Source organism: Colletotrichum abscissum (genome assembly GCF_030869225.1).
Source record: "Colletotrichum abscissum strain IMI 504890 chromosome Unknown Scaffold_2.1, whole genome shotgun sequence".
NCBI lineage: Eukaryota > Fungi > Ascomycota > Sordariomycetes > Glomerellales > Glomerellaceae > Colletotrichum > Colletotrichum abscissum.
In genome coordinates, this window is record NW_026850098.1 from 765,287 (window position 1) to 786,300 (window position 21,014).

General features: G+C 50.5%; 7 protein-coding genes across 7 annotated transcripts; 4 read left to right on the top strand and 3 right to left on the bottom strand.

Moving 5' to 3' along the window:
- Window positions 1-451: 451 nt before the first annotated feature.
- CABS01_00957 (uncharacterized protein) lies at window positions 452-788 on the top strand (the record flags this gene model as incomplete). Its single annotated transcript, XM_060534338.1, has 2 exons — window positions 452-694; window positions 753-788. The coding sequence occupies 2 exons, from the start codon at window positions 452-454 to the stop codon at window positions 786-788; spliced, it is 279 nt and encodes a 92-aa protein (XP_060401416.1).
- Window positions 789-1,301: 513 nt separating this feature from the next.
- Window positions 1,302-3,437, bottom strand: CABS01_00958 (uncharacterized protein; the record flags this gene model as incomplete). Its single annotated transcript, XM_060534339.1, has 5 exons — window positions 1,302-2,227; window positions 2,282-2,611; window positions 2,683-2,899; window positions 3,100-3,136; window positions 3,301-3,437. 5 exons carry the CDS (start codon window positions 3,435-3,437, stop codon window positions 1,302-1,304), a joined length of 1,647 nt encoding a protein of 548 aa, XP_060401417.1.
- Window positions 3,438-4,059: 622 nt separating this feature from the next.
- CABS01_00959 (uncharacterized protein) lies at window positions 4,060-7,818 on the top strand (the record flags this gene model as incomplete). The annotated part of the gene is made up of 5 exons (XM_060534340.1): window positions 4,060-4,107; window positions 4,166-6,063; window positions 6,339-6,398; window positions 6,692-6,731; window positions 6,805-7,818. The coding sequence occupies 5 exons, from the start codon at window positions 4,060-4,062 to the stop codon at window positions 7,816-7,818; spliced, it is 3,060 nt and encodes a 1,019-aa protein (XP_060401418.1).
- A 1,023-nt stretch (window positions 7,819-8,841) lies between these two features.
- On the bottom strand, window positions 8,842-10,444 carry CABS01_00960 (uncharacterized protein; the record flags this gene model as incomplete). Its single annotated transcript, XM_060534341.1, has 6 exons — window positions 8,842-9,534; window positions 9,601-9,642; window positions 9,713-9,765; window positions 9,815-9,954; window positions 10,013-10,239; window positions 10,292-10,444. 6 exons carry the CDS (start codon window positions 10,442-10,444, stop codon window positions 8,842-8,844), a joined length of 1,308 nt encoding a protein of 435 aa, XP_060401419.1.
- A 2,888-nt stretch (window positions 10,445-13,332) lies between these two features.
- CABS01_00961 (phenol hydroxylase) lies at window positions 13,333-15,807 on the top strand (the record flags this gene model as incomplete). The annotated part of the gene is made up of 7 exons (XM_060534342.1): window positions 13,333-13,361; window positions 13,430-13,456; window positions 13,542-13,716; window positions 13,775-13,786; window positions 13,854-14,376; window positions 14,437-14,672; window positions 14,734-15,807. 7 exons carry the CDS (start codon window positions 13,333-13,335, stop codon window positions 15,805-15,807), a joined length of 2,076 nt encoding a protein of 691 aa, XP_060401420.1.
- A 919-nt stretch (window positions 15,808-16,726) lies between these two features.
- CABS01_00962 (uncharacterized protein) lies at window positions 16,727-18,934 on the top strand (the record flags this gene model as incomplete). The annotated part of the gene is made up of 2 exons (XM_060534343.1): window positions 16,727-16,857; window positions 18,178-18,934. 2 exons carry the CDS (start codon window positions 16,727-16,729, stop codon window positions 18,932-18,934), a joined length of 888 nt encoding a protein of 295 aa, XP_060401421.1.
- Window positions 18,935-19,066: 132 nt separating this feature from the next.
- On the bottom strand, window positions 19,067-20,798 carry CABS01_00963 (uncharacterized protein; the record flags this gene model as incomplete). Its single annotated transcript, XM_060534344.1, has 3 exons — window positions 19,067-20,073; window positions 20,142-20,222; window positions 20,282-20,798. The coding sequence occupies 3 exons, from the start codon at window positions 20,796-20,798 to the stop codon at window positions 19,067-19,069; spliced, it is 1,605 nt and encodes a 534-aa protein (XP_060401422.1).
- Between the last annotated feature and the right edge of the window lie 216 nt (window positions 20,799-21,014).

The window sequence follows — 21,014 nt, forward strand, 5'->3', positions numbered from 1 at the left end:
CGTATTGAAGGTACTGTGCTTGAATTGGCAATTAAAGTGAAAAGACTCATTGCAGAAAATATCCACATGCAGAGCTATGAATGGCAACTTTTCAGAATAAGGTTTGTCGATCGTGGAACAGCTTCTAGAGGAAAACATGAGGACTGACTCGATCCATCACCTGATGCTATTTCAGGAATGGCGATCGCTTACTGCTCTTTCCTCAATTGAAGAAGCAATCATAGTTGGACTATAAATCTCCAAGCTGGCAAGACTTTCAATTTATAGTCACACGGCACGACATCACAACCTTCACGTCCTTTACTCCTTGATTGTCATTTCCGACGTCTGCTCTAAGGTAGGTTTCCAACTTGAAGCAAAGCTGACGGAGAACTTGACCCACTTATCCTTGTCATAGAAAAGGAAGACCCTGTCTATACACTTGTCGAAATATTGCCTCCGAACCGCAGCCATGAAGTTCGCCACCATCGTCGCCGCAATCACCTTGGTTACCTCGGGCGTCCTTGCCACCCCTTCTGAGAAGAACAACCTCATGCGTCGCGACTGCTACGACTGCCACTACAAGTCTTTCGACGCCGGCCGCTGTGATGGAAGTTGCAGCAGCTCGGAACCCGAGGGTAGCGGACAGGTCTGCCGGAAGTGCATCAGTGGATGCCCTGCTACGACCGACGCCGATCGCGGAGACACGCCCGCCGTGAGCTGCTAGAAATGGTCAAGATGATTATTTCATGGTCTTGAGCACGAAGCGACAGGAACATAAGGCTGAGGAGATCCGAAGAATCGTCTAAGAGTAAGACCAGCGGCAGGAAGTGTCGAAATTGTAGTATTCAATCAATCCACTGAGTACCAGTAATTAGTTGGATTCACAATGAACGAGGGATTATTTGATTACAACCCTATCTGGGACAAATCTGCGATGTTAATGCCGTGGGGCAAATCGTCTACCTACTTTAAGTGCAACGCTGGGCTGACATCTTCGTACGCCTTGACGATCAAAGCGACATCTGTTCCTGATACAGTTCCCAAATCCGATAGCAGACTGATTTTAAGCGATGCTCAGCTGTAACAAAACTTATTAGTACGAGACCTACGATACATTGAGACATGATAGATCAGCATGGTCGGCGGTCGTGAAGACATGACCCATTACTGAATCGAGGTTACAGTTCCTCATATTTACGGCTTGCTAGATGACAAAATTTCGATACTGGACAAATGCGTTTGCTTATGAGAGTACTTCAAAAGATTGAGGGAACGTAAAGCGACATGTTAGCGTCAAGACCCCCTCCTCGGCTCAGGATTCAAGCAGATGAAAATGAGCCTTGCGCAAACGATGTCATCCTGTGCTCGTTAAGTTCCAGCCCATCAGACAAGAAGCTTCCCGACAAGGAAATCTCCATGGCATCTGGAAACCACACGCGGAAATACTCGCTCCCGACTGGACTCGTCGCCATCACCTTGAATACAAGCCCGCTGTTGCGCGCATGTATGTCCTTCACTAGCATTCCTAGCCATTGCATGACCAGATACATTCCCCGGATGTGCAACTCACTCTGCAGAAAGTTCACACCATCAATCATACAAAAAATAACTCCGGATCCCAATTGGTTTACGACATTCTCGAATACGCCCCATAGGATTTCCAGATCATGACTTCGAATGGTTTGCAAGTCTGCCTCTGCTAGAAACCCCAACTCAATTTGATCCGATGAAGAAAGAACAATTTGTGAGATCAATGACCTTAACAAACCAGTGGGACCAGGAAGAGCACCGTCTGGGTCGCAGTGTAGACGGCAGAAGAATGCCAGAGGGCGAGCACAATTGATGCGGGAAAGTGTCCGAGCCAGTATGGAACACATGTAGCTCAAGGGCGAGACAACATCGGTATGTAATGCGTCAAAATCCATGCCACAAACGGTCAAGACTTGAGAGTTCATAGATTTGAACCAATCTTGAAATCTGAAGTCCTGCGTGATGGAGGTAATACGGCCTTGCTTTTGTGCGTTCAGCGATTTGCCCATGAAGGACACGAACTCCGAGTCTCGCTGTATAGCAAAGACAGCATGTGCCTCAGCAGTCGCCAATAACCCGAATCCAAGCGCCGAAAGTAATTGTGATATCGTGACTTTGGGGATCGATAGGTGGTAGTGGTGTGTGACCTGGTGAACCTGCTGCTGACGTTGGAAATTGAGTTCTGCCCGCAAGGATTCGATCTCTTTCATCCACCCTGTTGACGTACGTCAGTTCCTAGCAATCCGACGCTGTGAAATGCGGGCCATACACTTAGACTCCTGCGCCCTGTCATGAAGGAAATTCTCGATTGATTTCAATGCCTCAAAGGACTTTTGCGCCTCTGCTTCTTGTCGTTTAGCTTCTTCGGCCCTCCTCTTCGACTCATCTCCCTGCAATTGATGAAATTTGTCAAAGGAATTGCCAAGTGTAGTTATGTCCTCGGCAACACCGTCAAACTTAAGATGAAAGGATTCTCTGACTGCATCGTCAAATTGTGTCGAAGCTTCCTCAATGCTGGTGGTAATCTTTTCTCGGAGTTCAGAACCGTAGTCGTCACCGGCGAAGATCGACTTGAGCCCTGCCCTGAACCCGCCAAAGTCTAAGACAGTCCGTCAGAAGATGATCAGGATAGTAGTACAATAGAATATTATGGTCACTTCGTCAACGTACCCTTCATGAGATCTTCAAGCCATCTGATCATCTCTTCGATCGCCACTAGGACTGCAACATACAGTGTCTCAACTGCACTTTGAAGAAGGGGGGACTTTGCGTAAAGCCGAACGTAGATCTTCGTCGCATCAATTTCTTGTGACAAGGTACCCAAGGCATTCAAAACAATGTCGACAAGCTCGTGATGACGCTTCGCAGCCTTTGTTACATTAGAGGGCTGCGCGGAGATTCATAAGGCATATGACTTGCACTGCATATCAACTTGAGACCACCGCATAGTGTCCCTGAATAGTCTCCGCTTGGCAACAACTCTATCAAAAACTCAATGCGACGTGCAGAGGTCGTAAACAGTCGATTTCTGTAGCCGAATATGTTTCTCTGCTTCTTGTACTTATCGCAAACAGCCTTAGCTTCCACGAGGACATCCTCCCAAGAGGCTGTGTTTCGAAGTATACTTTTTGCAGCCGAGTCAGAGGATCTCAGGAGGTATCCTTCTATATATTGATCAAACTTTGCTTTCCTACCTTCAAGCCTACCCCAGATATACGTCAATTACGATAAGGTAATTCAGATTATAGCATTACTGAACCGTTGGTACTTAGAAACTGATTGACTTACTTTTTTGAAGCTGGAGTAACTTCTCGATCCTTCACAACATCCTCCCACGCCCATGCAGCGTCTACCGAAGATGCATGGTGTCTGATCCATAGTCCATACTCCTTAGCGTCCGTCGATGCCATATTAGTGGCGGCCATATGATGTACTCTGCTCCAGCGAGCTGGTTGACAAGCGGCGATATTCAAAAATCAATGAAGTCGATAGAATGTCACTGATCAATTCAGGAAGCGCCTGGCGCGTTGAGGTAATGTTATCTTTATTAACCTCTGGGCCTGCCAGCGTTCGTATAGGTTGTAGCCTGATTCTTCGTTTGTCGGGATGTCCTCATCCACGCATTAGGACCTAGGTGCTTACGCTTTTTCATCAAAGACTGGGCCGTACTGGTAGCAAGGCGGTCGGGTAAGTGCCTGGTTGGCTACATGATGGGGATTGCATTCGAGGAGGGTGCCAGTGGCGTCTCGGTACCACTTCTGATAGGGTTGTCCTATCAGGGTCATTATGCAGGCTTGCTTATCTACATGAAGAATGAGCTGACGCGAACGTATGCACCCAAGGCCAAGTTGGTTCTTCTGTGTAACCTCAAGCAGGCTGAGCTATGTCTATTTGTGGTTCTCACAATACGTACTTCTGTAGCTGCACCTACATTTGAGCTGGTTGAAAATCGAGGATACTTTGCTATCCCCACTTGTTTGTCGTTCATCCAGAGAACCAAGTGTCTCACAAGTTGAGCAAGAGGTCCGACACAAAGGCTGCGCAACAATGTCTGCTGTCGGAGAAGACCACGATGGGACTGGTGACACCATGGAGGTTTGTGCTTGCGAAATGTACGAATATTCACGCACTGACTCTTTCTTATGATTATTAGGGCATACGAGAAACAAGGCATATCGAGAGAGAGTCAAGAAGAAGCTCGATCCAAACAAACCAACAGTCGACAGTCGAAAATGTGACAGGCATCAATGTTAATGGCCCCGAACAAGTGGATGCGGAGCTGTTGAGGCCTCGAGTCAAGGAACGCATTGAATCGAGCTTAGGTTCTCTGAAGGCAATGGAAAACCGTCTTCGAAATCTCTCTCGAAAAGTTGAATCAATCGAATCAGGAGATGAGATAGCCTCGATCGAAATGACAATGCAGCAGCATCAAGAAGACTACAGTCGTCTCCAGGTGTCACTTGAAACCCTTCGCCCCGACATTCAGGACGAGAATGCCGACGGCAGAAGATTACAATCACCAGCAACGCGGGGCCGTTCAAGGAGAAGATCAGGGCATCCAGGCTCAGGTTCAATCCGGAGCAGCTCTTCTCAGAGTAGCCGGGGCTCAGTTTCTACGACAGACTCCTATTACCGGAGTGGAATTTGTACCCCAAAGCTCAATTATGGTCCCTGGCTGGAGATTGCAAGCGACTCCCGAGGACATGAGTATTTTGCAATCGACATTCCCTCTAATGAGCCAACAAGGGTTGAACTCCAAGCCACCAAAGATTTTCAGCGTCAACAGCATGATCTGCATCGACAAGCTATTTCTATCGTACCTGATCAGGCTCAGCTCCCTGAGAGGATTCGAGTGAACTCTAATCGTCTGATGAGATTCATTCTATCTGCAGCTGAAGAAGGCATCTCGCGGCCTATCAACTCAAAGCAATCGCTACATATTCTGCGGCCTTTCAAAGTCCTGCTTACACTCGGGGGCAGGCTTCAAAACCTTATCAATATTCTTGAGAGTGCACGCAAACTACAGCAAGACGCATCTGAAGAAGAATATCTTGCACAGCTCAATGATGATAGCCTCGAGACAGTCTTGGACGAACTTGTGGCAGCGGATCCGAGTCATGATCCTCCTACAGACATCCGGGAGTTGACAGCCTATATTCTAGATCTCCGATGTTTGCAAGATTTTATGCAAAAGACACTACAACCCCAGGTCGAACGCATTACCAACATGACTGAGCCTATCAGGTTCTCTGAACTTTGGTACATCTTCCCCGAAGGCTCTTTGATTATCTCAAGAGATCACAGAGTTCTACAGAAGGTCTGGAAGGTCATGGGACGCGGTGGCGGCCGCTGGTCGCGTTCGCGTCCCGGCTTTGAGATTCCCCTGACCAACGACTTTAATCATTTCTTCATCGAATGCTTCTGCCTTGATTTCAACGGAGACCGGTTTGTTCCAGTTTGGCAGTCTTTCACGATTCCTGACTTCGAGGGTGTCCAGGATATCATGAACTTGCTAGTTGTCCCAATCAAAGTGGCCGAGAGAGATCAGTCGCTTTTTGACCGGGGGGCAGTCCAGGCACGTGGCAAAAAGTTCATGGAACTTGCCTCTACTGGAGCCCGGCATCGTCACTTCTCCGGAAGAAGTCTCCATCTCACGCTCAGAGGCCAAAAGCTCGCTGCAATGGGAAGAGAAGCACCTAAAAGTGCGTTTGAACATGCAGAAAGGATCGACAGTGAAGTCATCGTCGACATGGCAAAAGCCCTCGAGGAAGTTCCGACATGGCTTACTGTCCCAGAACATCGAATGAAGGCGCCAAATACAGCTGGCGAGCTGGCGCCGGTTTTCAATAAACGGGGATCGGCTGCTCTCAGGGATACTGATACAGGCAGTCAGACATTCATCTTCTCGGAACGACGCAAATGGAGACAGTGGGAAACTGTTATATATACACCATCTGGTGATGATCAATTGCTCTTACCCAATAGAGTATTCGCTTTCATCTTACGAAACAGAAAGTGGGGTGAGTGTAAACATGCTCCCAGAGATCATAGGTACGCAATGCTAAACCTCAACATCAAGCATGTCTCCCAATTGTCCATGATATCCGTGGAAACGACCTCCTTCTACCGATTTCAAACCCTCCGGAACCATGGGACGATCTTGAGCTACCTACCGGTCACAAAGAGCTCGTACAATCTCTAATCAGTTCACACTTTTCCCAAGACACTTCACGCAGAATGCACTTGGACCTTGTGAAGGACAAAGGCTAGCTAAACCATGTTTGAGGGGCGAATCTTTCGCTAACATATTTCTTTTCTGTATCTAGGCCGGGGGGTTATCATATTGCTACATGGCGTGCCTGGTGTGGGAAAGACTTCGACAGCCGGTGAGTTGACAGCATGATAAATTGACTGGGCATTTGACCGGTACTGAGGTTGATATTTACATCTGGTTTACAGAATGCGTTGCTCAGGCCTACAACCGGCCCTTGCTACCTATTACATGCGGTAATCGCAAACTGTCCCTGAGTATTGAGGCCTTGAAAACTCACAAAACGTAATAGGTGATCTGGGCCTCGAGCCATATGAAGTTGAGTCAAAACTACAAGAGATATTTCGTCTGGCTCACGCTTGGGATTGCGTACTACTTCTCGATGAAGCAGATATATTCCTTGCCCAGAGAACTACCACCGACATGCAACGGAATGCTCTGGTATCCGGTAAGATTTTTGAGCCATTCAAAACATGAACGCAAGACGCGCAATTTCCAGGGAGTTTTACTCGGCTGACTAGGTCGAAGTGTTTCTTCGCGTTCTAGAGTACTATGAGGGTATTCTGTTTTTGACCACCAATCGGGTTGGGACATTTGACGAAGCCTTTAAATCTCGTATCCACATGTCGCTCTATTATCCGCCACTCTCAGAGCATCAAACGGCAAGAATTTGGATTAGCCACATCAGGAAGGTGAAGGCGAACGGTGTACAGATTGATGAACAAGAGGTCCGGAAATTTGCGAGGCAAATATGGATCATCCAAGGACTTCCAGAGCGAGGGCCTGTTTGGAACGGGCGTCAGATTCGCAACGCTTTCCAGAGTGCTATTGCACTTGCAGGCTACCACACCCAGACGGGGCAGCAAATTCATCTGACAGTGGAGAACTTCCGTCGCGTCGGAGAGGTTTCGGATCAGTTCAGTCGGTATATCTACAAGACGAAGCTTAGTCAGACGGATGCAGACCTCAACCGCTCTTTTGGAATTCGTCGTGACGAGTTTGGGCGTGACCCGGGCACACGGCCAGCGGCTCCCTGGGTAGACAGTCAAGTTGTTGATCCGTTCTTACCAGCCAACTCTGCTCCCCAGCCGCAGAGACCGAATGTGCAGTTTGGAGGATCGACGCAAGCGGCAGGAATTCAGGCCGTCGCGCAAGACCCTTTTCATCAATCGGCGTACTCGGCCTCTCCTTGGCAAACAACAACGCAGCCCCATCAGCAACAGCATCAGCAACAGTCGCATCAAGGATTCCTACAACAGCAGCCTTCGTCTGCGCAGATACAGGTCCCAAGCCAGCAGATGTTCCCTCCGCAGCAAGGGGTTCAGCCTCAAATACATCAACAGTCACAGCCGACGTATCCTCAAACTGGCCTTGTGGCGGGTTCCGTCCCCAACAACTATGAACAGCAAACGCCTCGGTCATTGCCTCACCTGGCGGAGTATGGCACCACCCATCAACCAGCCTCTCATACACAGATGCCCGGCAACCCCAATTTCGAGGGCCCCACAGGTTCATCGCCATGGGAAATGTCTTAATCGCGCCCGATAGACTGGAAGGTGGTGGGCTGAACGTTAGACTCCGTTTGAGGGGGGACGTGTCAGAAATGCATAGTCAGAGGATCCCGAGTGATTTCATTCGTTCGCGGAAAATTCAATGCCTCAACAGCAAAAGTTTCTTTAGCATTCACAAGTATCTTTCACCTATGCTATACGTATTGAATCATTACACCTTGGCGTCATCCTAGCGCGTGTACCGAGTATTTTGCGGGTAACTTTGCACCATACATACCTCACATACAAGATGATGAAAACACATTCCCGCATCAAATCAAACACATAGGGGCAATCGAAACATATGATTAATCCCAGCCCGCGATCATTATCTGTTGACTAAGGCTAAATAAGATAAGTAATATATACCCAAGGTCAGCAAGTAGTCCGTGGGCGGCAGCGCGAGACTTGCGTACGAAGGTTTTTCCCAGCTGGGAACGCGGTCATCTGCTCAATATTGTTAATGTAGCCAGGCCTTCCATAATATTATTTATCTAATGGAATTCTACATGAAAGCATACTTGATCAATGGCCTGAAAAGGGCGACTGTGCGAACACTCTTGAAATATGTTCGCGTATGACTGCGCGGCCTGTCGACATAGTATTTCACTAAAGAAACTTGAACCCTTTGGGAATGTCAAATTCCTCTGGATGATTTGTCACCTAATCTTGCCTTTCACCTCATGCCAAAGCGTTACGGGATATCTCATCTTGGTCCTTGACCTTACCCTGCATGAGTAGCGAGATGGAGGCTGAAGTAAGATACGCGTAAAAAAAGAAAACAGGAAGCAGACTTAAATCAATAGCTCGCAAAGCGCACTTCACTGCGCCTTGTCAACCTAGAAGAGGCGAGTCGACATGCAGGGGGATAGGGCTCGGGCAAAGTATGCGCTTCAGCCGTATAGATGTGCGAATTATAGCACTAGGTATTGTCGTATTACGTTTGGTTGCTACTACTTGGAATCCATAACCTCAGATGGTTTTCCTTTGCTTCCTATCACTGTCTCTTTAGTATCTCCCCATCCTAGGCCCCTGCGGGTCAGGTGTTGCTCTCGAGATGGTATATTCCGTTGTGACGACAATCTTGTTGGGGTCAACATCAGGTTGATGGCGCCTAGCTCTCATGGATTGCCGATTGCTGTTGACGGGCTCTGCTGCAACTTCCGCAATGTTCGATCCTTGAGGCAAGTAAGGGCTCTGAGGCTTATCGGTAGAGCCGATTGAGGCTTCCTCGCCACCAGCAGTGTTCTTCTCCACACTGCTAGAGACTATGTGCTCGTCTGAGCCCCATGTAGTCTCATTTGGGATGGAGAGAGGGTGGCTTCGGGGTCCCTGCTTGCCTGGGTAGCTGCCCAAGCGGTACCCCTGGCTATCGCCCATAGCGCCGCTCTTGTTGGTACTAGCATTACGGCTCTTGTCGATAACGCTTTTGAAGAGGGGATAGACCATGGGCATGTTGGTAAGGACCACGGAAACGAAAGATTCTCGGACAGACCAGTAGCCTGATTGAGCGGGATCGGTGTCGCCAACCTGGGAAAGCAATTTGGTTAGTGACTCTCGGAACCAGCGTGGACCGGGTTCATTTACTGTAAGGATCGAGACGCAACGAAGGATACCGAACGTCATCTCAAGGAAGCCACCACTGAACATGATCATGAGAGTGACCTTCTTCCTCCAGGGAAGATGGGACTTCCACACCATCTGTGAAATGTCGAGTCAGCTCATACTTCGATAATCCAATCAACTACGTCTCAGTTGGGAACATACCGGAAGAGGAATAGCCATGAGGTAGAAGTCTGTTACCGTGTTCTGCTGCAGTATTAGCGACCTCATGTAGAGAAAATATGGCGTGATGGCACCTTAAGTGTAGTGAACTTACCATGGCCATGACAAAGGTAGTTTGCAATATAGAAACGGCAGGCATACACGAGTCTTTCTTTGGTTAGTTCAGTTAATCTACGATATGATGCTTGATACTTACTCCCAGGTGAAGGGTTGATCTGCCATTGATTCTGAAACGGAATGCATTTCATGAATGCGACCAACAGACATGCAACGTAGGTTATGGGCATGATAATCATAGCCCAGAATATGACTCGCTTCATCTTGTGAACCCCATCACTGGCAGATGTCAGCACCAAAGCGAACGATCTAGAAAAGGGTTTGCAGGTTCGCTCACGTAAGACGAGAGTAGTAAACTACCCAACAAGCCTTCAGTAACCATAGCAGAGTTGTGTATAGTAGAAGGCCAATGACATGTGTCTTGGAGCCGTTGACACGCAAGAGCCACTCTGGCGATGTTGGATCTAGAGCAGCTCGTTGGTCGTCGGTCATGCCATTGTTGGCAAACCCTTTCCAGTACGCAACGACAAAATATGCCGCCACTGATTCCGCAGTATATACCAGCTAGCAGATGCCTTAGTCAAATGTTAGTTAACTTGGAGACGATTATGCTTACGATTGCCAGAAGCATCAGAGCATCATCCCAAGCAAACTTCCGCCACCCCAATGTAGAGGCTCGGCTGTAATATCGTAATCCGACCACGAGATAGGCAGCACCCTGCAAGCCCCAGACCTCCTGAATGAACGCATTTGCTTCGGCGGCGGACATTTTGTCAACGAACAATAACCTTAATGAAAAGAACCGCCTGAGGTAGAAACAGAAGAAGCATAGCCGGACCCAGCAGCTAAGTCGATGAAAGGAGATCAAGCGGGAAACACAAAGTGTAAATAACTACCCGAAGAAGACTTTGAACAGAAACCGAATCGATGGAACTGGACCTGTAGCCCCGTGCGTCTGGCAGCTTGAATCGCTCATGTGCCCTTGCTCTTCTTTCTCCCTGAGGACCTTGTGCTTGTTCCCTGCCCGGTGCTCCTGGTTCAGTGCTCCCAATATCCAGCAAGGACCATGCCGATCGTGAGGCCATGGCAGGGGAAGGTCTGAATTAGGTGCTTATGATGGACATTTCACCTCTCCTATAGGACTGAAGGTGGTCAAGGCACGAACGGTGTCAATGTACGGACTGCTCCGTCAACCGTTTACTCTCACCCCCAAAGGATCAGGGGGTTTTCGTCACGGAGCCAGCTCCGCTTTCGATAACGACAGTGGCATAAGAGAAGTACCCCAGTTGATTCCCACTCTGAGTACCACACGATGAGAATCAAACCGTCCGATCGAAGGTTTGCTCGGGGAACCGGAGAGCTAGCCGGGAACATTGGTTCTCCTTAGGGCAACAAGTTCAAACGTTAATCGCTCCATGCTGTTGGTCGAAAATATGACCTGTGGCGCTACGCCACCACGATTTCTGAACCAATCCATACTGGAGCTAAGTTTTAGAGAGTTCACTAATCGAGTCCCGTCAATGGAAATTCTCCATCAAAACTGGCGGACTGTGACGGAAGAATGTCATTCATCATTAGTGATGTCTTGAACCCTGGTGGCTGGACTAGCATAGTCTTCAACATCCAATGTGGCTCCCCTGCAGTTGTCCTTGGTATATTGCATGAAACGATATACTACAAGTTCCCATGAACCTGGAGCCGTCTTCCCGCGTTGCGCGCTTCCAGTGTCTGCAGCCGACTTCGCTTGCGGTGTAAGAAGGATATACCGCACTTCTGTTCTGTCATATTCTGAATTCCTTCGCGGGCCAATGGAACTGTAGGAATGTCAACCTCAACTTCTTGGCCGCATCGAAACCCTGTCAGGAACCCAGTCGCTCGGATGCCTGAGGTGCAGCATATCAATCCATCTTCTTTCGGAGCCCCGGTCGTAGGAGCACTGATCAACGCCTCGTAATGTCGGGAGCTATTCACCCCTTTTGTAACGCTGGGTTACCATTTGGAGTGTTTTCGCCAGAGTGTCTCCATTGTGATAATACAATGCGACGAGTCATTTTTAGTTCCAACGACGGCAATGAGTGGTAATCAAGCTGTAAAAAGGTGGTAGTTGTGTGGATACAGACGTGGCATAGCACGAATCAAGATACTGTTTATGCGAGAATCTGCAGATAATTCTGCTCAGGGTTTGTCCTCCATTGTGGAAACGACTGCCCAAGGGTTCCGGGGTTCGATGATCCATTTAATGGAGAGACAACATCGTCTGCCCCCGAATAAGCGTTACAATGGACTCTTAACTCGCGCAACAGTACGCCCGTCAATCTGGGCCTTGTAGCGGCAATAGTCCGACCGTTATCGAATCGCTAGAAGAGTAATCACTGACATCCTTCGATGTGCCTGTCCCATAATCTCGTTTCTGCGATGCAGAGATATCGCCTCAAAGGCTCAACCAGCCATTCAACGTAACTGCCGGTGGGATCGCCGATACGCCGCGGGCCCAGGATGCATCACCGTCCACAATTTATGGTTACCATTTGCTTTTCTTGGCCCAACAAAGGACTCACCACTAACGGGCGGGCTAGTGGGGGAGCCGTTCCGTGGTCTCCACGGGTTGCGAATCCGTCTCGCCAACCTCGGCGAGAAGCGCACATTCCTCCAGTCGCATCTAGGCTGGCCGTTGGGGACGATATCACCTGAAGCACATCGCTTAGCCATTTCCTCGACCATGGTGTTGGCAAAAAGAAATACTGCCTGGCGCAGACATGTTACCAGCCAGCTGGTGGCGAGATGAAATGTCAGATATCAATTATCCGGGGAATCCGGCATGAGCCGGGCCCCAAGACCTTTGCAGCAATGTTAGTGCAGTCAAGTTTGTCTCCCATCCAACGGTTCGGTTTGCCGTTGGAACTCGAATGAACTCATTTATCATGTTTGCTTGCTGAGCGCTGCGTAATTTCCCCACCTAGGTAATTTGCAAAGAGACAATCTCCTTGCTCTGTTGGATTCAGGCCATGTATCATCCAGCCGGTCCTCGTCGTCGTAGTCTTGATGGATCATCAACGAGCCCCCACGTTTAACGGCGCGCCATTCCAACCGTTGGAAGAGGGCCGGCCCCATTGTCCATATGAATGGCGCACGGACAAGCATCATGCTTTTCCATTTCGGTCCTGACTCGAGCCAGAAAGGGGAACAGATCGTCCCCTCCCATGACCCCAGGGCCCTTTCAACACCGAGCCCTTGTCGGCGGGACGTTCCCGGGCGCTGGAGTGACGAGCCCGCTGCCCAAGGTCCCACCAGCGCGCCGTTGAAGACCCCCGCAGTCTTTTTGGAGGTGGTGGTGGTAGCATCCTACTCCTCTGTCGCATCAAATCCATCGTTCGACCAACCATTGCACCCATTGGGCTGATCTGGCAGAGAGGAAGAGCTCATTAGATGGGAGTGTGGAGGTCCAGCCAAGACTGCTCATCAAGGGGTCTCTCGAAGACGAGTCAAGATGCTGACGGACCCCGCGACTTGAGCATATGCGAACCATCCCGCTTCGTCTTGTCTTCAACGCACAGCTCACACTCTCTTGTCTTGATTCCCTCGCATTCCTACACTCCCTAAACGCCAAACTTTAATACTCAAGTTTGTAAACGCCGTGCCGGATCAAGCCAAGCAAACATGGCCACTCCAGAATCGAACATAGATGTGTAAGCGTCCTCACCAAAAGTATCATCCATAGGCATGAACAACATTTCACTAACGTTACTTCTCATAGGCTCATCATCGGTGCCGGCCCTGCGGGGTAAGTTCAAACAGCGTGACATGACGCTTTCTTTTCTCTAAACCCTTGATGCCTAGCGGACTGACGAGGGTGAATGCCGGCACAGGTTGATGGCAGCCGCCTGGATGGCGCATTGCGGCGTCAACGCTCGCATTGTTGACAAGAGAAACACAAAGATCTTTTGCGGCCAGGCCGATGGACTCCAATGTCGCAGTCTGGAGATCTTTGACTCGCTTGGCTTCGCGGATCGGGCCTGGAAGGAAGCCAATCACATGATTGAGGTATGGATGCTAAGTACCACTCTGTTACTGAATGTCTCACGCTGACTTGGTCTATCAGATTTGCATGTGGGTATGTGACCATCATCATCACCATCATCCCAAGGCAGTTGGCAAAAACAAATACTCACAATTCCAAGAACCCGGGCAATGATGGTGTAATTCGCCGCAGCGACAGAATCCCAGACACCATTGTTGGCCTCTCGCGCTTCCAGCAGATTGTCCTCCAGCAAGGCCGCATCGAGCGATTTTTCCTGGAGAACATCAAGAAGCACTCCAAGGATGCGATCAAGGTCGAGCGGGGGGTCCTCCCCGAGTCTCTGGAGATTGACCTGTCCAAAGTGGACGATGACGCCGCTTACCCGGTGACTGTCAAGCTTCGGACCCTTAACGAGGAAGAGTCTACCCCTCCTCAAGCTGCCAACGCGAGCAAGATCCCTGACGGCCTGTTCCGGAGCAACTTGATCCGGGACGATGACGAGGCGGACTTGATCAAGAAGGCCCAGGATAGAGCCGGCGCGAGTGAGATTGTCCACGCCAAGTATGTCATTGGGTGTGATGGGGCCCGCAGTTGGACTCGGAGAGCTCTTGGGTTTGAGCTGGATGGAGAGGCTACTGATTTCATCTGGGGTGTCATGGACATCATTCCCATCACTGACTTCCGTGTGTTATTCCCCTAGACATTTTGACGTGGATATGAGGCTGATACCTGAAGCTACGCAGCTGATATCCGCATGCGCTGTGCCATTCACTCCGCCGAGAACGGCAGTTTGATGGTCATTCCCAGAGAGAATAAGCTTGTCCGCCTCTACATCCAGTTGAAGGAGGTCGCCCCCGACGCGTCTGGAAGAGCAGACCGCTCCAAAATCACACCCGAGCTCATCTTCGGCGCAGCGCAGAAGATTCTGAGCCCGTACAAGATTGAGTATGAGTACTGCGACTGGTGGACCGCATACCAGGTGAGTTGCCTACCGGGCGCATTTTACTATCATCATGGCCTTTGCTGATAAGTTGCAATAGATCGGCCAGAGAGTCGGTACCGAGTACGATGCCCACGGCCGTGTCTTCCTCGCCGGAGACGCTGTACACACCCACTCCCCCAAGGCCGGCCAGGGCATGAACGTCTCTATGCAAGACACATACAACCTCGGCTGGAAAGTTGCGCTGGCCGCCAAGGGTATCGCGAAGCGCGACATTCTGAATACCTACCAGAGCGAGCGACGCCGCGTTGCTCAAGACCTCATCGAGTTCGACCACCGCTTTAGCCGTCTCTTCTCCGGCCGCCCCGCCAAGGACGTTTTGGACGAGGAGGGCGTCAGCATGGAGGTCTTCAAGGATGCATTCCTCAAGGGCAACTTATTTGCGTCTGGTCTCTCTGTTGATTACGGTGCCAGTAACCTGGTCGTCAAGGCAGGCGATTCGCTGAAGCAGGGTGATGGCAGCAAGGTGCTCAAGTCTGTGGCCTCCATTTCTGAGGAGGACTTCAAGAAGAAGCAGGCGCTGGCCACTGGTCTGCCCGTCGGTATGCGCTTCAACAGCTTCAAGGTCTTGAACCAAGCCTGCGCTCGCCCTTGGCACTTCCAGGAGATTCTCAAGGCCGACGGTCGTTTCCGCGTCGTGCTCTTTGCGGGCAACATTCTTGATGCGTCGCAAAAAGCCCGCGTAGACAACTTCTGCGTGGCTCTCGACGCCCCCGACAACTTCCTCCGCAAGGTTACGCCTGCAAAGGCTCCTATCGATAGCGTCATTGAGGTTCTGACCATTCACTCTGCGAAGCGCACCGATACGGAACTGCTGAGAGACTTCCCCGATATCTTGCATCCTTTTGATTCGCATACTGGCTGGGACTACAATAAAGTGTACGTCGATGACGAGAGCTACCATGAGGGCTTTGGAGATGCCTACAAGAACTATGGCGTCGACAAGCAGAGGGGTTGCGTTGTGGTTGTACGACCTGACCAGTATGTTGCGTGGATTGGTGAGCTCGAAGACTTTGATGATTTGCAAAAGTACTTTGAGGGCTGTCTGGTTCTGGGCCAGCCCGCTCCCAATGGGGTGAATGGCACGAACGGAACTTCATTGCCAGTGCGTTAAGTTGGCTCAGAGTCGTCGACAGTTGTATTCAAGTGGCTGTTAGTAGGTCGTTTAGATAATGTATCACCAATACCTACAAATGCCTACATCGGAGACAATAATAAGTCGTTGGTGAACAGACTACATAAACCTTTTGCTCCTGAAATTTGACCGAGAAGACCGCATTGCTCCCGTGCCCAAACAATATCATCAAATGTCAGGTTGGCTTCTGGACAGAATTTCAAACTTAGTTCGCCGTCGAAAGAATACAGGCCTCATGCTACGTCTGGGTACAAGCCATCGCATAGTGGTACCTTGCAAATTGACATGCAACTTTTAATCGGCAACAAAGCCTTTCTATGCCTACTTACAGATACCTCATGATTACCAAATTCAATCTTATTCTTTCCATAACTGGGAACCATCTTGAACAAATGCTACAAGAGTGACAAAAGTAAGCAGTGCCAAATTCAACAATGCCCAACATTCGGAATGTTCCGGGCCTGCTACCCGTGCGTTGGCTGATCAGCTTCAGGGGCTCTAGCTCTGTTAGCTTTGTCTCACTACAAGGCGCCGCTCCCCTCACTCTAACATTGAACCTTATAAGCTCCCCGCTGTGGGGATTATTGGGCTAATAGTGAAGAATGAAGATGTCAAACGGTACTCCAGAAAGCGTTGAACTGGGATCAATCCTTCGTGTGTGGGCAGTGGTTTAGTTGAGCTGTTGTACAAGTCACCTGAGTTGAAAACCATGTCAGTCTACCTACCATAGGTACTCCGTAGCGAGTATCGCTCAATAACGCGCTTCGGTGATGGTCACCCAAGGAATGCTAACAGCATAGCAAGTCTCCCTGGAAAGCGGTTCTTTCACAATGTTCGTCGCAACTATGCTCCGGATTAGTACTCAAATGCTAATCCATATTGAGACTCAGACCTCTTCATGTCCCTGGTGTCATTCAAGCGCGACGCCTGCCATCCGATGGCCAAGACGGCACTCCCCCTGTTGCAGAACGCCGCTAAAGTATCACAGACCCTTAGCCTTAATCAAAAGGACTATGCTTCGCGGGAGATGTGCGCTGCTTCCCACTCGCCCTAGAGTATCATATTGAAACAGCCTCGGTCAATTGCCTCATTTCTCATTTAAAAGAAACGCCTCGATATTGTTCGGAGAATTAGACGCCGCTTTCGACTCGAAACAGTGGGCGATTTTCTATTTAGTCGACCTTCATCACAAAGCTTACTCTTAAGATCGGGGGAAACTTGGAACTGGCCACAGCGCATGGATGATTCAAGCCACCCGCACTGACCGAAATCATCACACCCTCAACTCCCAGGGGAATTCCCGTGCCTGGCCCTGGTGTAGAACTCATCCAGAGCACTTGAGGGAGCTAGGATCTAGAGCAGTCTTGCCTCTCCCGCCGCCAGCATCACCACACGAGGCGCTTCCCGTTCAACATCCCAGCCTGGTGCCGCTTCCCGCTCCACCCCCAGGATTATTAGCTGAGTTTACTAGAATTGATCAACATCCATCAAACAACCATGCCCCCCACTAATAGCGCAAGTATGTGCAAATGAGGAAAACGCTGCGACCTCGGTTTGTCTGAGCGCTCATTCCATGTCGACTTGGACGTTGAGTCTCTCTGAACTGCCCAAGGTCAACTTCCACATGACGCTATTTTCAGTGTTCAACCATGTCGCGTTACTCTTAGCTCAGTAAGCTTACCTTTCCATCGGTGATTTGCAGCCTTCCTTGAGTGTTGACAAATGTTTATCCCACCTGGGAGTGGCAAGACAGTGGCCAGCCAGATCTGTTGATACATGTATATAAGTCGAGAACTTCTTCCGCAAAGTTATTGCCATTCTTCTTCTCATCATCGCATCACAGCCTCAAACATTCCTTCATTCTTCTAAATTCCGAAGCAAGTCTTCCATTCTATTCTTGGCACGAAGCTAAACATTCATTTACACTCTCATTCCTTTCAACTATCTCCATCATTTAGATCAGCATTTCAGCGACACCAAGTCATATCCACAATCTTTCAAAATGAAGGGCACAGTTCTCGCAACCTTTCTCGCCGCCTTCTCGGCTGGCGCCTTAGCCCACAAAGGCGGCTATGATAGCCCTACTGAAACCACTGGTGGCCAATCCGGAGGAAAGACCGGCGGCAAATCTGGTGGCGGCGGTGGATTCGGACTCCCTGGCTCCGGCAGCGGCAGCGGCAGCGGCGGTCTCAGCGGCATTCTTCCCACTGGGCTACCCATCGGAGGCGGCAGTGGAGGTGGAATTGGCGGCCTCCCAGGCGGCATTGGTGGTGGTAGCGGTGGTAGCGGTGGTCTCACTGGCCTTCTCCCCACTGGACTGCCCATCGGAGGAAGTAGCGGAGGAGGTAGCGCAGGTGGCATTGGTGACATCCTTGGCGGTGGCAAAGGAAATGTCCTCCCTACCGGGCTTCCGATCGGCGGTGGTAGCGATGGAGAATACGGAGGTGGTGGCAGCGGCAGTGGCAGTGGCGCCGGCGGTATTGGTGGTATCCTGCCTACTGGCCTTCTCGGTGGCGGTGGAGGAGGCCTCGGTGGTCTTCCTGGCGGCGGCGGCAGCGGCAGCGGCGGCATTGGAGGTATTCTTCCTACCGGTCTTCCCCTTGGCGGCGGAAGCGGCCTTGGAGGTCTCCCAGGTGGAACCGGCAGTGGCAGTGGTAGCGGCGGCATTGGAGACATTCTCCCCACCGGCCTCCCTAGTGGTGGTGAGGGCGGTATTGGCGGTCTCCTGGGAGGTGGCGGTGACAAGGGCCTCGTTCTTCCTACTGGCGGAGGCGAGGGAGGCATCGGCGGCCTTCTTGGTGGTGGTGGAAATGGCGGCATTGGCGGTGCCCTTCCTACCGGCCTTCCTATCCCGGGTATTGGCGGCAGTGGTAGCGAAAGCGGAAGCGGAAGCGGCGGCCTCCCCATTCCCGGCATCGGAGGCAGCGGTAACGGAGGAAGTGGGGGCATCGGCGGCATCATCCCCACTGGCCTCCCCATTCCCGGAATCGGCGGCAGCGGAAGCGGCAGCTCTCCCTCCGGCTTCGAAACCCGGATCCGCACCACCACTGACAGCGGTGATGGTTATAACGCTCCTGCTGCTACCCCGGCCCCTGAGGATTGGTAATTGTTTGAGCACTTACACTAGTGGATCTAGGTAGTTATAGATGCTTCTCAATTTGGGTTACAGCCTTTTCTGAAATACACAAGAACAGATCAACAATCTCCATGAGCTTCCGCTCCAGCCGAGGCAGTTCTCTCAAGCCGAAATCTGAGTACGCATGACCTCCAATGGTGCACCTCCACTTGTGTTACCGACGACATCTTCATCCGCTTCTCCAGCCAGGCTGGATCCATCATCGCCATAGTCAGCCACCTGATCCTTCTCGCTTTCGGCACGAGCGTTCAGTTGCATGCCGTCTATCTGAGCGGCAGCTTCGCTCACGCTCGTGGTGTCACTGTATGGGTAACCTGCTAAGCCCTCCGGCAGTGTGGTGAGAGTGTTCGAATCATGGTTTCTTCCCTTGGGCCGCTTCTCTTCCAGTGTCCTCTTCACATCATCATGCACGCTCTCCATAATCTTTTCAAGCAATCGCTGAGTCTTGGCGTCGAGGACGCCAGAGTCGGCACCCTCAAAGACTCCCGGGATACGCCAGTTGGGATACAGGTTGTAGTGGGTCTTCCTCACTTGCATTCGATCGGGGTGCGCGTCAAAATAGTAGTCGCAGAGCCTGCAAGTAGGTTTGCTGCTGCCAATGTACTTCCAACTGTTGAAGTAGTCCCTAGGATGCTGTAGATCTCGGCTCAACAGATAGCTGTGAACGAGTACTTCAGCATGAACACGCGGCTTGAAGCTGCGCTTGCCGATCTGCCTCTGGATGATGCTGTCAAGACCGAACTTTTGCATCTCGACGGCGTGCTGAAGGAACTCGTGTTGCTCCTCATCATCATCTGGAATCATGTTCTTGATTATGGATGCCGCGGTGATGGACATGGATTTCGTCAATGGTCTTGGGGCATCTTCGCTTGACGGAACAGCTGTGAACTTGAAGTCTTGAAAAAGCTTCGGTAGGCGCTCATGAGTGCCAATGATGGCATCTGTCGCATGGCGGAAGGAGAGCAGTCGTCCGAGATAGTGGCGCAACTCGGACCAGTATTTCGACTCAGAAATTTCTCCATCCTTGGCGTTTCTCATGATGGCCTGATCGATCTGAGTGTTCTTGATAGCCACAACTCCTTTGATCAGCTTTTCACAATCACTCAGAACTGTACTCGGCTTAGCTATGCTATTCATTCCACTGAATCATTTTACCGCACTCTCTTGGTTGACCTACACTTGTCTTGAACGTTCCCAGATGTAAGATCCCGTGGAAAGTCTGTTTTGTTCTTCAGGACCAGGAGTTCCGACTTGAGGACTATAACGCACTAAACGTCAGTTTCATATAACAAGATCGATTAGAGACAGGTCTTTTACCTTCCGGGGCCCCCCGTCTTTCGCAGTCGTCAATGCAAGCGTCCAGATGTTTGCCAACATTGTTCAGGTAGATGTCTAGACGTGGCAGATTGAACAATAGTATCTTCCAAAGGACCTGCTTGGCGAGAGGCTTGGGCTTGAGACCAGTAGGGTTCTTTCCCACCAAAGTAAGTAGGTCTTCGGCGAATTGCTGAGTCTCAGACAGCTCATCGGCGTCTCTGTGGTTAGAACCGAAGACGTACTCTGGGCCGTCTTCTCCCTCGAGGACGGTGAATGAAGTGACTGTCTGACCGCCACGTTCATTGTCGCATACCTGGGCCAGCTTTTCCACAAACGAGCGGAAGACCTGGAACTGACTGGCAAGGGAATCGTTCTCTACCTTCGGAGTACCATTGAAGACGTCTTGGCCGGCACGACAAGCTACTTGTAAACCCTGCTCAAGAACGATGGGTTCGTAGAAGAGTTGGCACCGGGCTACGCCAGCGGGTTGTACCTCGGGAGTGGCTTGTTGGTTCATTGTTGCGGCGGTCTTCAAGTAAGACGAGTAGCTTGGGGAGCTAGGACTGGAAAGATGTAATCGATTTGTCCAGAAGAGATCAGTGTGCTGATGGATGAAAGATAGTTTCGAGATATACAACTGAAGTGGTCGAGGATCCGGGCCTTTTATATCTGGAAGACGCTTCTCCTCCACAATTTCATCATCACGGGCATGTCCAATCATTGACTAATTAGT